The 17,737-nt window shown below is 31.3% G+C and overlaps 2 protein-coding genes across 2 annotated transcripts in view; one reads left to right on the forward strand and one right to left on the reverse strand.

Annotated features, from left to right (window-relative positions):
• The window catches only part of LOC139510204 (DNA (cytosine-5)-methyltransferase PliMCI-like), a 57,039-nt gene extending 39,551 nt beyond the window's left edge, over nt 1–17,488 (forward strand). Inside the window, exons 25-41 of the mRNA XM_071296664.1 lie at nt 459–637; nt 1,447–1,520; nt 2,550–2,665; nt 3,368–3,439; nt 4,352–4,478; nt 5,273–5,424; nt 6,934–7,065; nt 7,761–7,963; nt 8,591–8,702; nt 9,115–9,264; nt 9,677–9,843; nt 10,450–10,690; nt 13,585–13,701; nt 14,566–15,433; nt 15,605–16,064; nt 16,569–16,823; nt 17,439–17,488. Coding sequence (XP_071152765.1) covers nt 459–637; nt 1,447–1,520; nt 2,550–2,665; nt 3,368–3,439; nt 4,352–4,478; nt 5,273–5,424; nt 6,934–7,065; nt 7,761–7,963; nt 8,591–8,702; nt 9,115–9,264; nt 9,677–9,843; nt 10,450–10,690; nt 13,585–13,701; nt 14,566–14,754 — 2,031 coding nt within the window. The 3' untranslated portion in view covers nt 14,755–15,433; nt 15,605–16,064; nt 16,569–16,823; nt 17,439–17,488. The remainder of the gene's footprint in view (nt 1–458; nt 638–1,446; nt 1,521–2,549; nt 2,666–3,367; nt 3,440–4,351; nt 4,479–5,272; nt 5,425–6,933; nt 7,066–7,760; nt 7,964–8,590; nt 8,703–9,114; nt 9,265–9,676; nt 9,844–10,449; nt 10,691–13,584; nt 13,702–14,565; nt 15,434–15,604; nt 16,065–16,568; nt 16,824–17,438) is intronic.
• Nucleotides 11,445–12,161, reverse strand: LOC139510367 (serine-enriched protein-like). The gene has a single exon (XM_071296949.1). The coding sequence runs from the start codon at nt 12,159–12,161 to the stop codon at nt 11,445–11,447; it is 717 nt and encodes a 238-aa protein (XP_071153050.1).
• Nucleotides 17,489–17,737: the final 249 nt, after the last annotated feature.

Below are 17,737 nucleotides of genomic sequence, written 5' to 3' on the forward strand. Positions count from 1 at the left end.
TCAAGAAAAGTCATAGACTGAATTTTGTATCTAGCAAAGTCTGTTACAGTCGATTTTAATGAGTGTGTAGGCAAAGGTAATATATTTGGTTAGCTTGCTTGCTAGCTGAACCGTGAAGTCATTGTTAGGTCAGGTTATCAAACCTCCTTTAAGAGTAGACTAGTCTGATAGATAACCAATCTATCTGTCTGTAGGACTAGGCTACTTCAAATGGAGGGTAGTATACTTTACACAACAATGACTTCTCGGTTCAGCTAGAAGTTACTTGTAATTTACGTGTTCTGAATTTTAAGTAAAACTTCTATGTAGCCTTTATTGAGTCTGAGGTAAAACTTGTGAAAGGAATTACCATGAGTGACCACTCATAAACATGCCCAACAACAGCTTTCATTTATTTGTATAAAATTAAAATACTTAAGGACAAGCAGCTATTAATGTGTAACTTATTTTTCCTACAGGTAGATGAAAATCTATACACAGAGGCCTACAGAAAATCTGAATACATCAAAGGTTCCAATGAAGATTTACCAACACCCTTCAGAATTGGGAGAATTACAGAAATTTATTGTAAAAAATCCACAGGATCAAAACTTCCTGACATGACAAATATAAGAATTAAAGTTTGTAAATATTACAGGTAATTGAAAGGAATTATAACGTGTTGATTGCATTTTTTTTTTTAAAGTGACTGGTAGGGGCATGTTACTTTTTGGACCTTTTGGATTATAGCTCTTCCTCTTTTATATAAGCTTTGGATTTCAAATATTTTGGCCACGAGCATCACTGAAGAGACATGTATTGACGAAATGTGCATCTGGTGCAAGAAAAATGGGACCGTTAATTTGTTTACAATATCTCAAATCACATATTTAGTGGAATTACATTTTACTATCCAAATAAAGCAATGATTGTATATTGATTGAAGCCAATGTTAACCTTCAAACCGTGTAGTCCCTGTTTGATAGCTTGTTTTTGAATTTTTAATGATGAAAACCTTTTGGTGTGTCTTTGTCAAATGTTATTGTAATATTATTCTTATATTGAGCAAGGAATTTAAATTTCTGCATTTTCTATGCCAAAGAAAGTTTTTGTTGTCTCAGATCAATCAGAAGACTTAAATTAGTATAAGCTATTTTCCAACTAAGCAGGGTGAATTAAGAAATACTAGTTAAGACTAGTTGGCATAGATTGACTTGTGCTCCTACAATTTACAATTGCTCTAAACAGTCATGTCTGTCATTTAAAATCTTACTTAACAGTCCTTTTAAACTCGATTTTCCTGTTGTTATGTATTCATATAAGGGAAATTGAAAATTTTATAATAATTGTGTCATTATTTATTTTTAAAAAATCATTCTACTCATAGACATAAATAAATTGCTTAGGAAAATAAGTTGATTTGCATTATGTCTAAGCTATGCAATGCAATGCTGCTTATCTTTACAGACCAGAAGATACACACAAAGGAGTTACTTCCACATATCACTGTGATCTCAATATGTTGTACTGGTCTGAAGAAGGTATGATTAGTAGAAATAAGCATTATTACAATCTTTAGTATTTTTAAGGCTCAAAGACCATACAGTCAAACATTTGGAGAGGAAAACAAAATTTCATAACTTTCAGAACACTCAACAGTCTAGTGAAAAAATTAGGAGATGTAAAACTTACTATAGAATTTTACAGGCAACTGTTCATTTACTTGATCCAATCTGAAAGCTAAACAGAAAGTGGGTGTTTTTTATTTAACATCTGTCCTTGACTGGTGCATGCTAAATTTACTCAAATGTTCAACTTCTGTAGTCACCCAGATCATGGAATGATATTTAATATCAACACTATTTAACTTCATAATAAAAATCGATATCTGGTTGATGAAATGAGCATTTTTGAAAGAAAGATTATCAAGTAATATATGCAAAAAAATAATCAAATTCTGCTCTACAATTCTTCCATTATTGAATCCAACATTTTATATTTAATCTCTATCTTTTGCTGGAACATTACATAATTATTATCTAATTTCAGAATAAGATTAGAAAAGCATTTTGCTTCATTTGATATATTTTAAAGTAGCCCTTATTTTTATGCCCCACCTACGATAGTCTGTGCCTCCTTTCGTCCGTTCGTTCGTTCGTTCGTCCGACTTCAGGTTAAAGTTTTTGGTCAAGGTAGTTTTTGATGAAGATGAAGTCCAATCCACTTGAAACTTAGTACACATGTTCCCCATGATATGATCTTTCTAATTTTAATGCCGAATTATAGTTTTGACCCCAATTTCATGGTCAACTGAACATAGAAAATGAAAGTACAAAGTTCAGGTTGAAGTTTTTGGTCAAGGTAGTTTTTGATGAAGTTAAAGTCACAACTACTTGAAACTTAGTACACATGTTCCCTATGATATGATCTTTCTAATTTTAATTCCAAATTAAAGTTTTGACCCCAATTTCAGGGTCCACTGAACATGGAAAATTATAGTGCGAGTGGGGCATCTGTGTACTATGGACACATTCTTGTTTTCTAAATGACATTTATTTCTTATTTTACAGAGGCCACAGTAGACTTCAGCTTAGTGAAAGGGAAATGTCAAGTGCTTTACAGTGACAATTTACAGGATCTTCAGGCTTATTTCCTTAGTGGTCCAAATAAATTTTACTTCTCAGAGGTAAGGTTTAATATTCAGATAAAAAAAATTATCCTGTTGTTTTACAAATATAGTCTTTCTGCTATACAACTACAATTCAACTATGATAAGTGTATAAAAAAACTAACTGTACTGTTCCACTTATCCCTGGTTTTGGTCATCAAAGTACTTTAGGAGTTCAAGATAAACTCTTGTATCATCACCCTGGTTAATGAAGCTGAAATCAAGTTTTATATTCCAATTTGTATGCATCAATATTACATGAATCATTTAAAAATAAATATTTTATAAGCTTTAGAAAAAATTAACAGTATTTTTTATCTCATCAGATCAACATCTGATTAAGATGATAAGTTGATATAATTTGAAGAAGTAGTTGCAGAACCAACATTGTAAATACCTTAGTGACACATCTCCATTAATCCTGATAGGAATTGTACACGGATTCCACTACCCTTAGCTTGCAGCTCTCGAGGGGTGCTCTGTAAACTGAGGGATTTTCGTTCATACATACATACATACCAAACAATTTATTACAGTAGAGTTATTTCTACTTAAAAACTGTCCATGTCAAGCAATCCTTTACCAGATGTCATTCTACTTTCTGAACTGATATTTATTACATCAACCATTGAAATTGATGAATTATACTAATAGATATAAGATATTAATAAACTAGCAATTGCTAAAATATTATCAACAGAATTATGAAACCTATTACAGGCATATGACAGTGAAAACAAAACATTTGAAGAACCTCCACACAAAGCAAGGTTACTTGGTAGCAAAGGAAAGGTATGCACAGATTATATAGTGTTGGTGGATTTTATGATACTGTTTTTGAAGTAAATAGAAACAATATATCACCTTTATTCTATTGGGATAAAATGATTTTTTTTCAACAATATTGGATTAATTTGAAGATGTGTGGACAAATCATCTTCCTATCAGTTTTGGTCATTATCTTCCCCTTGGAAAATTCTTTAATCAACTTCCAGTTAACTGAATATTTGTATATACATGTTTACACTTGATGGATAATTTTGGGTATATATGAAACTCTTTTCACTAGAACTAGATTCTGAAAAATCCTGAAATTTTGTATCCAGCTTCATGTGAGCCTCCTATACCGTGTGATGTATTCACATTCATGATGAATGTATCATCAAGTTCCTGTTTACTTAATACCAAATTCTTAATAGAAGGGTTATTATTAGAAAGCAAAAGCTCAACAGTTTCACAACTCAAGAAATAACTGGTTGGACATACTGTGCAAAAATTGCAAGTATCAGAGGCAAAAAATTAAGTGTGATAAAACGCCATGCATGGTCTTAGCGCTTTTGTTGTGTAAAAAGAATTTGAAAAAAAATTAAATTATGCTTATACAGACATTTTTGTCAAGCCTTCGACTTTTGTTGTAAAAGCGAGACATAGCGATCCTACATTCTGTCAAGGGGTCCACAAATATTCACTCTGTGGTTAAAGTTTTTGAAATTTTAATAACTTTCTTAAACTATCCTGGATTTCTAACAAACTTGGACAGAAGTTTGTTTATGATCATAAGATAGTATCCAGAAGTAAATGATTTTCCAAAAGAAAAGAGAAACAAGTTTACAAGAAAACAAATCATTGCAAAAATGATAGCTTTAAACCATAGACTATATAGGATACAAGTTTACTTTTCTTTACGAAAATGTGATATTTCAGGGTAAGGGAAAAGGTAAAGGAAAGGGCAAGGGTAAAGGCAAATCATCTGCCCCCTCTGAGGATGTGGAGGAGACAAAGATACAATGGAAACCACTCAGATGTTTGGATGTGTTTGCTGGTTGTGGAGGTAACTATTCAATGTTTAAAAGTGTTCTTTATACCTGTGTACCTGAGCACACCCTAGGTGTACTTAAATTGGTCCATTGCAGAGACCGTACCTGGACATACATGGACAAAGTTGGAGGGACACAAAGGTATCAAGCTATCCCCAATTATCATGTTTCCAACAACCTATAGACTTCTATACATTTCAATTAAACCTCACAGAAAAATAGTACACTTCATGTGGCAAAATAGAATTGTGTATAAATTTTACATTTGGTGTAACAAAAATTTAGTGACATCTTCAAAGGTTATTTTTGAACTTTCCTTTTTGGGGTAGGGGTAGTTGATTAGGATTATATTGTATCAATATATTGTGTTTTGTATATTTGTCAACAAATAAGAATTCAAAGAAATTTTTTTATCAAAATATTGATCGAAACTTGTTAAAGGCAACAAATTTTGTTTCAATTGTTTGATTATCAAGATATATTTACTCTGGTCAATAAGTGCAAAAGTCAAAAAAAAAAAAAGAAGAAAAATAAAAGAAAAGATACACAGTAACAAACAACAAGGAAATAAAATAAAATTTAACATACTTCACCTTCAACTATGTTAAAGGTTGCTGTGTATTCAAGGAACACAATGCCATGGATTTCAGAAACTTCACTTCAAAGGAGAAGTACAGTATGAAGTTTATCAGGTTAAACACAATATACATTTTTGTTTGAAAAAAGTCAATTGTTACTTATATAAGTATTAGATAAATCTTTTGAATTAATATTAAAGTAAATTAGAAGAATATCTATTCTCTTTAAGGTCTGTCAGAAGGATTTCATCAAGCTGGAATAGCTGATTCTAAATGGGCTATAGAAAAAGAGGAACCTGCAGCACAGGCCTTCAGATTGAACAACCCGGGATGTACAGTGTTCACAGATGATTGTAATGAGCTATTGAGACTTGTCATGCAGGTAAGAACATGAACATTCTGTATGAACAACCCAGGATGTACAGTTGTAATAAGCTGTTGAGACTTGTCATGCAAGTAAGAACATGAGCATTCTGTATGAACAACCCAGGATGTGCCGTGTTCACAGATGATTGTAATGAGCTATTGAGACTTGTCATGCAGGTAAGAACATTAACATTCTCTATGAACAACCCAGGATAAACAGTGTTCACAGATGATTGTAATGAGCTATTGAGACTTGTCATGCAGGTAAGAACATGAACATTATCTATGAACAACCCAGGATAAACAGTGTTTACAGATGATTGTAATGAGCTATTGAGACTTGTAATGTAGGTAAGAACATGAACATTCTGTATAAACAACCAAAGATGTACAGTGTTCACAGATGATTGTAGTGAGCTATTGAGACTTGTCATGCAGGTATGAACATGAACATTCTCTATGAACAACCAAGGATGTAGTGTTCACAAATGATTGTAATGAGCTATTGAGAGTTGTCATGCAGGTAAGAACAAGAACATTCTGTATGAACAACCTAGGATGTACAGTGTTCACAGATGATTGTAATGAGCTATTTAGACTTGTCATGCAGGTAAAAACATGAGCATTCTGTATGAACAACCCAGGATGTACCGTGTTCACAGATGATTGTAATGAGCTATTGAGACTTGTCATGCAGGTAAGAACATGAGCATTCTGTATGAACAACTCAGGATGTACCGTGTTCACAGATGATTGTAATGAGCTATTGAGAGTTGTCATGCAGGTAAGAACAAGAACATTCTGTATGAACAACCTAGGATGTACAGTGTTCACAGATTATTGTAATGAGCTATTGAGACTTGTCATGCAGGTAAGAACATGAGCATTCTGTATGAACAACCCAGGATGTACTGTGTTCATAGATGATTGTAATGAGCTATTGAGACTTGTCATGCAGGTAAGAACATGAACATTCTGTATGAACAACCCAGGATGTACCGTGTTCACAGATGATTGTAATGAGCTGTTAAGACTTGTCATGCAGTTAAGAACAGGAATATTGTGTTTAAACACCTCAGGATGTATTCACAGATGACTGTAAGAGTCCTATACAATATTGGGACCTTTTTTATGCCCATGCTGCTGAGAAAATTATACACAATGCTTTTTACCACCAAAGACAGCTTTAGTTTAAATGTGGGTGGCATCACTTTCACTGTTCTGGAGTTAGTACCTTTATGAATGATTTTTTTTTATAAATTTGCCATTTCCATACTATAACTTTACTTTGCCTTAACCAAATGTTATAAAATTATACACAAAGCTTATTACCACATAGCACAGTATCTACAGCTCAATGGAGTATCACATGGGACAAATGTTTGAGTAATTAACTGCTGATTAACCTTCTATCACCTGAGACAGTAACTGCTTTTTAGGGCAAGAGCTTAAGACATGTTTTATGCATTATCTTTGATTGTCCACATCATAACCTAAAAGTTGATTATTTACATTTATTTATTAGGGTGATACTACAAACAGAATGGGACAAAAGCTGCCACAGAAAGGAGAAGTAGAATTATTGTGTGGTGGACCACCATGCCAGGGATTCAGTGGCATGAACAGATTTAACTCCAGAGAATATTCCATGTTTAAGGTATTATAAAATGATAGATAGGAGATGTAGGATGTACCTCAAAGGTCATTGAGGCAGCAGCCCTACAACTTAAAAAGATAAAACAATGTCTCTAGGTCAGCTTAAAAAAAAAGAGGTGAAAGGTACCAGAGGGACATTCAAACTCATAGATCGAAAATAAACTTACAACATAAATGTCTATTAATATACAAATGTCTATTCATTGTGTTGATTACAAACTTTTATAACATAGATAAATGTTTGGGCACATTAGAAATATCCTGTATATCATGCTCTGTTATTCATTATAAATCAATAATTTTTAGTACTTTTGAAAACTCAAGTTAGACTTTAGATCTTTAAAAAGGTTTTGCACTATATTATTCGTCTTGTTACTACAATCTTCTGTTTTGGTTTTGACAATTTTTAGATATTTCATCTCAGAGTTATGGAACTATACTTCTTTATTAATTTGTAAGCATGTCTCATAATAAGTTATTTATTGATCCTCACAATATTTTCATGCATATATTCATCTGTGCTGAAAACTCCCGTCTGTTTTACAATATTTACCGGATTTTTTTTTATGGTAGGACAACTAAGGGACAAGTATTATACACCCAGTGAACCACTGCTCATTTCCCTCCTAGAACAGTTTATTCAATACTATTACTTTCTCTGTTTCATAATGAAATATTTTGTTAAATATTTTCCAGAATTCATTAATTTCATCGTATTTGAGTTACTGTGATTATTATCGACCAAAATTTTTCTTGCTGGAAAATGTGAGGAATTTTGTTTCATTCAAAAGAAGTATGGTATTGAAATTGGCTCTACAGTGTTTGATAAGAATGGGATATCAATGTACGTTTGGAGTGTTACAGGCAGGCAGTTATGGAGTTGCCCAAACAAGGAGGAGGTAGGTTTTGATCCTTTTAATTTGATGATGAAATTTTCTGGATTTATCCCAGGTTATAAACCAATATGATCAAGATTTTAGTATTGAAAATTCAGAAATGATTGTGATGTTTTTATTATTATGAAAAACGCAAGAGGGTTACATTCGCATTAATTTAAACTTTCATTTTGAAATCTTTTATATCATTTAAACATGATTTTTCTCAATATTGCAAAAAAAATTTTTTTATTTTAGTCTAAAATTACAAAATTGTAATAATAAATGCATGCAAGAATTATACAGTATTGATAATGTGTACCTTATTTTCAGATTGGCTACAACTTATGTAACTTATGTAACATTTGTACTGTCTTAAGTTGAATCTTAAGACTTATCATTGGAGATAAAGGATAAGGAACTACAACTGCATCATTTCCATTTGGAATCTTTTTATGAACACAACTTGAAAATTCAGAAGTCAAACAAAAATAACCTTCGCCAATTTTTATGTAGTAGCGTATGGTTAGAAATGCTTGATACACTCAGCTATGTTGAAACAGTGTATGACCTAATTATACATTACATTTTGATGTGCTTACAAGTAATGAAGTCTTAAATAAGAATTAAATTTTAATATTTTATTTACAGGGCTATAATTTTGGCAGCTGCACCTGGTGAAAAGTTACCATTTTACCCAGAACCAGAACATGTGTTCTCCCCAAGAGCCATGCAGTTATCTGTTCAGGTGGATGAGAGAAGGGTAAGCTAAGGCTATAGCCATATGGAGTTATTTTCTCTATGAAAATATTTTCAAAAATACAGAACGAAAGCAGTTGCATTAATTACCCATCCTCAGACAGAATGTTCAAAGCTTTTTCCAGTAACAACATTGGAGAAGATATAAAGCTATAGTACTTTGCATTCTTATGTTATCAATAAAAGCTAGTATGATGCACACTAATTAGTACAGATGAACCAGGTTTTAGTTCTTTACTTTGTACAAAAATATTGCCCTTAGAAAAATTGGATTTGTAGTAAAATTCATGTTTTGATATATAAAAACCTTTCAAAAATTCAAAAGAACGATAAAGAGAATCCAGACTGTTTACCATGTAAATTTTGAGGTATCTACTATAAAACATTATTTCCACTTGCATTCTTACTTTTTGCAGTTCATGTCTAACATTACAAGAATGGTATCAGCACCATTTAAGACCATAACCATTCGAGACACAATGTCTGATTTACCTGATATAAGGAATGGTGCCAAGGCAGAAGAGATATCTTACCAAGGAGATCCACAGTCACATTTCCAAAAACTGGTTAGTATTGAAATGTTTTGTATTATTTATAAGCTATTCTGAAGTCTATAATTTGTCTGTTTGTAAACTGAAAAAATTGTGAAATGTTCCTACAGGGATTTCATTAATATTGTTTTGTTTTTTAATAGGATGGTTGGATATTTCCAGTGCATAAACATTTGTGTTCAGGATTTCTATACTTGAAAAAAAATGAATTATATAAAGAATTGTTGACTTTGCTACTGAATATGGTAGATATAAACAAAACAATTCATGCTGTAGTCATGAGCTACTAAACCTACCAAAAATTGGCCTGATCAAGATTGAATGTACAGGTTTATAAACACATTATCCCTGACAGATAACTAGTGTTTAAGCTGTCCAAGTGTAACATTTTATACAAAGGTATATCATTACAATATTACAATTTCAGATTAGAGGTAGACAACACCAGCCAATACTGAGAGATCATATTTGTAAGGATATGAATGCATTAGTTCATGCTAGGATGCAGCATATACCTTTAGCTCCAGGATCAGACTGGAGATCTCTTCCTAATATTGAGGTCAGACTTTCTGATGGAACCAAGTCAAAGAAATTGTAAGTCTTTTTGAGGTTTGAAAATTCTATGGTCCTCTTTACTTTATTATGTTTTTGCATGAAAAATATATATAAGGCTTGTTGCAATCCAACTTGCATACTGATTTCTATTCGAGTATGTTTTTTCCATTGGGGTACAAGTTATTTGCCCATTATCCTTGACTTAATTATTTATTGCTGAACTACTCCTTGTCTTGAATATCTATGCAATAATTCACATTAAACATTAAGAAATCATTCAAGAAGAATATTTAGAGAATAATTAATCAACTATCATAACTTAAATGCCATCGATATTGAAAGAATTCTTTCATTTTAAATGAAAATTCTTAGAATAGCTGACAGTCATTTTTCAAAAACTCACCATTAGAAGTGATATTCTTCTGACTTCATATGTATATATATTTATGATGTAAAGCTGAATTTAAAGGCTGCTATGTATAGAATAGATCTGGATATGATATGTCTAGTTGCAAGTGTTGGTTTGAACATTTCATCTTAGTTTTGGCCTCTTATTTGATGTTATTAATTTATACAATACCTTCAATAATTAATAAACATTTATTTTATATAAACAGCATCTAATTCATATATGATATTTAACAGGCAATATACACATCATGACAAGAGAAATGGAAAAGCATCTAACGGAAGCTTGAGAGGAGTGTGTTCCTGTGCTGAGGGGAAACAGTGTGATCCTATGGACAGACAATTCAATACTGTCGTCCCCTGGTGTTTACCTCACACAGGAAACAGACATAATCACTGGGCTGGGCTGTATGGCAGGCTGGAATGGGATGGATTCTTCAGCACAACTGTAACCAATCCAGAACCTATGGGAAAACAGGTTATTTTTGTTTATATATTTTATGGGGAATTAATGAATTGACTAAAAAAATTGCTTTGTCTTCTTGAACATCACCTTATTCTTCAATGGATTCATTTATTTTCGTAGAATCAGGGAATTTTTTTTTTTTTTTGTCTGGATATTTGATCCTTGATTGGAAAACTTTTAGTTGATTTGGTGCAATCACTTGTAAATGCTTTATCTATTTAATATGTTGTCTTCCATGACAAATAATGGTCAAGAATGGTTTTGATCATTTTCAACTGTGCCTTTCTGGATTCAGGATACTTCAGTGCTAAATACATTGATACATGTATAAATAAATGTGAATAATAATATTTCACTGTCATATTGAAAGCCTTTTGTTAGGTATCGAAACACTAATGCAAAAGACTGTTTACTTTAGGTGACTGTTTGTTAGATTTACCCAAGTTCTAATATCATCATTTTGTGTTTTTGTGGGTTTTTTATACAACAGCTCTTTAAACTAAAATGAAATTTCGGGCTGGATACAAAAGTGTTGAACACATGTTTAGATTCTCATATATCTGTTCTAACAATTCCTGATGTCTTCCTTTCACATTTCATTATGATAATTTTGACTTTTATGGAGTAGGGGGAATATAAAAGAAAGAAAATATAAATATTTTTTCATATTTTATAACATTTATTTTGTCAAATTTACATGACATTGGAATAAATTACATTATAGCACTATGTTTAAAACATAACAATTTTTACTTTATACTTAAAGTCATAGATCCACACTTTGTTGTGTACAGCTTACTATCTTCTCCATAAGTCTTTGTCCAGTCTTGTGGTGGCTGTATCTTTTAGCTGATGGAATCAACTTTGAAACAGTCTCAGATTCAATCAAATTTCTTACAAAATTCCAGCATGCTCTTTCAAGGTCATCCAAACCAAATTGTGAGGCTCCACATAATAGTCCAGCTAGACATGAACAATTGATATCCACAGAACCACTGTGTATGAATTGTATAATCTTTCTAAAGTCCTCGGGTTCATACTTCTTCACAATTATCGTAACTTTATTAGATTTCACAGCTTTTTTCTTTTTCTTGTCTTTTTTGTCAACGTTACTCTGAAATTCAGCCTCCTTCTGCTTCTTTAAAATGAGATTATAGAGTACTCTGCTTCTTGTACCAAGAATTGCCTTGACCCCATGAACTTTCACCTTTTCTGTACCAACTTCAAATGTAACATCACAAAGCTCTGGTATTGATGAAATGGTCTTCAAGTGTTCTGTCAGAGCTTGAGTGTTTCTGTAACACATTTTTTTTTTGATTTTCACTGGATCCCTGTTGACTGGTACCTGTTCGGCATGATGTGAATTCTGTGATGGTGTTGATGATTCTGTGTCGGATGGTGTGGATTCATATCCAGAAGAATAGTCATCAAGGTTCATCTGTTCAAAGTCCACCAAAGCCAAAGTGGATTCATATCTGTCCATTGTAAATTATTGCTGTTGAATTTAATATTGAAATTATCTTACTTGGTTTTTGATATCTGTGAGTTTGAACATTGTGTTTTTATACATTTATTTATTTATGAAATGATTTGCTCCTATTCTGACATAGAGATGATGTTGACATAGATGAATAAGAGAGATTTGTGTCAATCTGTTTAACATGTTGAGTCATAGGTTTGTGACTCATTATTTGCTTATTGATTAAGCTTGGGTCATAATTTGATTTATTTGATTAATTAATTTTATCCTTTAATAATTAGTCTTACTAGTTAATTTCTCAACTGATTCAATTATTGTGATCTGATGAATAAGTGTTTATAGTAAGTAAGTAAGTAAGTAAATTGTTTATTATAGTGACATGTGTAAATCAGCATAAATTTGTACAAAATATAATTACATATATAATACACCCGGCCCAATGAACCAATAAGTCACCTTTTACTGTTAGTTCAATATAAATGTTCTAATATCACGTGTCAATTGCCAATTTAAATTTAAATACAGATAATTATAGATTAAAAATTAACGATTGTAAAAGTTCATATATTATTCATCTAATGTTTGTGAAAAAGTTTAAGAATGTTAAGTAGAGTAAACTGTTTGTTTTCTACGGAAAAGTGACGCTGCTAAGTATTTAGCTATTTTCCTTGGATGGTTCACCATTAGAAATGTTAATTTTCCCTGCTCATCTAGTTTTATTATATTTATTACCTATAGTTTTTATAAAACCTATAGTTTATATAGAATTTGGTAATAAAGATATATATTTTTGAAAATAATGAAGTTTACAAAAAAAAAAAAAGTTTAGAAATAATTACTGTCAGACTGAAAAGGGGTAAAGAATGAAAATAAAATATGTAGTGGTACAAAAAAACTATTAAAAAATATAAGAAATTCTAAATGAATTGAAAAAGTAAATAGTTGAACTCTTTTACATTATTATTATTTGAAAGAACTGTAATTGCTTTTCCATAACATTTGTGTGAAAAAGTTTCTCTCAGTATGTTTCTGGCACGAAATTGGCTGGAAATGTGAAAAAGGAAAAATTGTTAACAGTTATCCTTGTATTACCAACAATTTTGTAATTTATTTCAAATTAAGAACAGGACTTATTGTGCTCTGAAAATTGTTTAGAAAAAGTTAATTTTTTCATGTAATGATTTACAAATTTTCCTGGGACCATTGCTAATATGGCCAATTTATTTCTTTTTATTAAAAAAAGAACTGTAATGTGATTACTAAAAAGTGGGTTATAGCTTTCCAATTAAAACAGATGTTACTAAATACTTTGAAAGCATTTTGACATTTGGCACAAAGTTTCCACAGGCTGTTTGTATGTTATTGACTGATTATCAACATTATTTTTGGAGACTTTTATAACTAATAATATCATTCTTATCACCAGGGTCGTGTGTTACATCCAGAACAGCATAGAGTTGTAAGTGTGCGTGAATGTGCCAGATCTCAGGGATTTCCAGACACATACAGATTCTTTGGAACCATACTAGACCGACACAGACAGGTATTTAAAGTATTATTTAATAAGAAAAAAACTGTAATATATTTTGGGGGTGAGTAAATTATGCAGCAGAATTAGTTATAAGAAATAATTGATTGCAGCATATTATTTACCTGCTGCTGTATCATGAGTAGACAATGACAATTTGTGGACATCGAAAGGACATTATCACATCCAAAAGGATTTAAAACTTCACTGATTAACCTAAGGGAGGTATGCTTCAGTGATTCCCTATATGATCAACAATTTTTTTTCCACAAAGGGGCCCCCTTCTTGGATCGTCTATAGATGAACTTGTTAGGGGCCCTGCAGACACCTTGTTGGAGCCCATAGTAATCACTTAACTTGTCCATCAGCACTACGTTGTTGTATGTTATGTCAAGATGACATTCTCCAATTTCACAAATTTTTATTCATTTTGTTTTATATATATGATATATAAAAGGAAAGCTAGACTTTGTGAAAATTGGAGGGCGGTAGGGAATTGTAGAAAAAAACCACAAAAGTGTCAAATATTGCAATGGTTTTCTTGATGAAACAATTAAAAAAACATAAGTAAGTTCTGCAAAGATTATAAACTGGCAAAATGCCATTACAGTAGACTTTAACTGGGAGAAAAGAATCATTGCATTGCAATATGTCAATTGTTCACACTTAAATGGCATGATACTTATAGAGATGCACTCAAACATATTACTGAAAGTCATTAAATGGTTAAATTGGTGCATTTTTTTGGAGACAATGTACTTATTGCTCATATTAAAACTGTCTTTATATATAAATAGGTTGGCATTGGTGCCATTTTTTGCAGAAAATGAATATATTATTCAAATTAAAACTGTCTTTATATATATATATTGTAAATAGGTTGGAAATGCTGTACCACCTCCAATGGGAAGGGCTATTGGTTTAGAACTAAAGAAAAGTCTGGAATGGAAAGCACTGAAAGAGCCAAAACAAGAAGAGGAAGAAAGTGTGAAAGAAGAAGAGGAAGGGATGGAAGTTGAATCTAAAATTGAAGAATCACCTGTCAAAGCTGGTTCATCTAAATGTTAATATTGGTTGGATGTGGTGCATTCTGGGATAGGAATTGATATGAATTGTTGTTAATATTGATGTGGTGCATTCTGGGATAGATTCAATATGAATTGTTGTTAATATTGATTGAATGTAATGCATTCTGGGGTAAATATTGATATGAATTGTTACAAATGTATTAATATTGGTTGGATGTGGTGCATTCAGTGATATATATTTATATGAATCATATGAATTGTTAATGGAAATATGCAATGATCTTATAGCCTGAAGATTGAAAACAAATCCAAAGACTAGCAATCAATATTGGATTACGAATGATCGAGGTGATGTTGCAGAAATCATGTTTTAAAAAAGAATTGAAGGGACTACATAATATATTGTAATTAAATGTCACCTTGACACTATAAATATGATTAAGTTATTTGAAATTTTTAAAACATCATTGTTTATGAAATTTTTTGTAATAGAACATTCAAAGATTATGTACAATATTTCAATTTATAATGTACACAATATTTTTATTATACATTGTATGTTATCATCGATTGTGTTATTCAAAGATATATGTAAATGAAATATGTTACAGTTTCATTTGATTAGGTGCCAAAAATTATTAGTGCTATACAAGAGTCGTCTCTTTTTTGTAAAGACCCATTTAGAAACTATTTTCATGAATTTATTGAAACAATTTTAAGTGGATTTTGTGGGTACATGGGATCCACGAATTTAAATTTTCAATGAATAACAACTTTTTCAAAGGAATTGTTGCTGACTTTGCCAAAACCACGAAATTAAATATCCACGAATATGCAAGTTTTCTTCAATCAACGAAAATTGGTACCCACCAAAATAAATAAATCCTCAGTAATTATTTTCTTCAATTGTTATGATCTCCATTGTACCATCAAAATGTTTTTTTATGATCATGAAAAAATACCACAATTTTAATGATGAGATCACTTCAGTTACATTTTTTGGGTTTTGTTCATCAAGTTTTGTGGATCCTTCATTAAGTAAATGTGTAAATTTGCTTGTACTTAAAAACTTGTGAACAGTGCCAATATAAATATCAAATTAATTATCAAATTAATGAGCATTATCAATTGATAAATAAATGGTCTCTATATTTCATCCTATGCTATTGTATTACAAAAATTACAAATCTTAACCCTTTCGCCGATGAGTCCCGGTTTACCGGGATTCACGCTTCAGACAGCTGACGATGAGTCCCGTTTTACCGGGATCGGAATACCTCTTTTATATTTCCCCCTAAAAAACCGTGCAAACATGAGTTATCTTTCTTTGATGAATACCCGGATGAAAGTGTAAACATGGCGCTTCCCTTTGTTGAAAACCGTGTCTAAATCAGACGAAATTTACGGAATTTACGAGAATTTGAAATGAGGGAACATTTTTTTTGAAAGAATATGGAAGAATTGAAGCCAAACTAGTATACTTTTTTGACATAAAATGTCGTTTTATGTACAAAACATTTGGAATGGACATCGTTCAGTGCGAGGAATTTGTACAGCCTTATTATAGGCTCATAAAATTTTTCAAAATTATGCCGTTTTGGGTTAAAAAATTACTAATTTGGGGTCTTAGAGCAGAATTTTGAGAATTTCACCTAGATAATGCCGAAAATTTGAATATTTTATGAAGAATAAATTATCAAAACATGAACAAAACTGTGAACATGATGTTAGTGAATGAAATAAATACACAAATAACCACAAACAAGTTTTTATTAACATTTATTATGAAGATCTCCCACTTGAGTAATAGTAACCATGGAAGCCATCGTCTCAGAGTAGCTTCTGTTTGGGCAGCAATCGGTGAAAGGGTTAAGAAAGTGTTAAGACCTTCTTATGCTGAATGAAATCACTATAAATTCGTAAAATGTTGTATGATACATTCAAGATGTATAAAATAGTTGTTAAATATATCAGAATGTAGATGTTTATTAATATTAAAAGACTAAATAAAATTTACTACAGTTATGCTGACTAAATTGTATTAATGAAATCACACTAAAATAATTAAGTCTTTTTCTTTTCTGAAGGAATTGTATATATAACATGAGGGTATGCAAATTGCACCTATTTTGACAGATTTTTTATCTACATTTATTTTACATGCTTTAGACAAAAGTTTTCATTATGTGTTTATTTTGTAGATGTATGATTATTTACTATATGGTTTCACCAATTTAATTTTGATTCCATGTGGAATCATACAAAAATGGGTATGAAGTGACCTCCAAACCATCAATGATTCTGTAATGAGGAGTACCCAAATTGCATCCATGCTAAAATTCGCATCATCAAACGTTGAATAACAGAGCTTTTGTTTAATTTCTTCAAATATTTTGAACAATTGGATATTAGTCAATGCTTACTCTTCATTTTTTAAGAAATGGATACTTGTAACATATTGTATCTGCTAATTTTCAAAAGATGATGTTTTGATGACGTCGCATGGAGACGTTTCCGTACATTTTGCTTTTTCAGTACACACTTCCATCTGTTGATAAATACTGTGAACGTTTTGTGTATATCTAAATATTTTTACCTATGTTGAAAGATGTGCATAGTATCAAATCATATAAAAATACAAACTGTTTAGTCTCTAGGAAATCTATAAGATTTCCGCTGCTATTTTTGCTAAATAGGTGCAATTTGGGTACCTTGACGTTATAGATTAAAACATATGTGAAAACCATCATTGAACATTAAATATTTATTCATAACACACTTGTTCTTATATAGTAGTTAGCTTACCAGGATCAATTTTTTCAGACCCAAACATTTTAGTATTTTTTTCAATACAGCCAGAAAACTACAAATCATATTTAGAAATACCAATAATTGTGATGTTACTAATGATACAAAAAGACTTCTTTTTGGCACCTCGCATTAAAGATTACAAAATTATGTCCCCTTTAGGTATTAGTTGTGTTGTAACATCTGTTTTGATCCAATTTTCCCATAATTGATTT

The sequence above is a fragment of the Mytilus edulis genome, chromosome 2 (assembly GCF_963676685.1).
Source record: "Mytilus edulis chromosome 2, xbMytEdul2.2, whole genome shotgun sequence".
NCBI lineage: Eukaryota > Metazoa > Mollusca > Bivalvia > Mytilida > Mytilidae > Mytilus > Mytilus edulis.

Bases quoted from the DNA above. Each gene is read 5' to 3' on its own strand.
- LOC139510367 (XM_071296949.1), bottom strand. From the start codon at position 12,161: ATGGACAGATATGAATCCACTTTGGCTTTGGTGGACTTTGAACAGATG.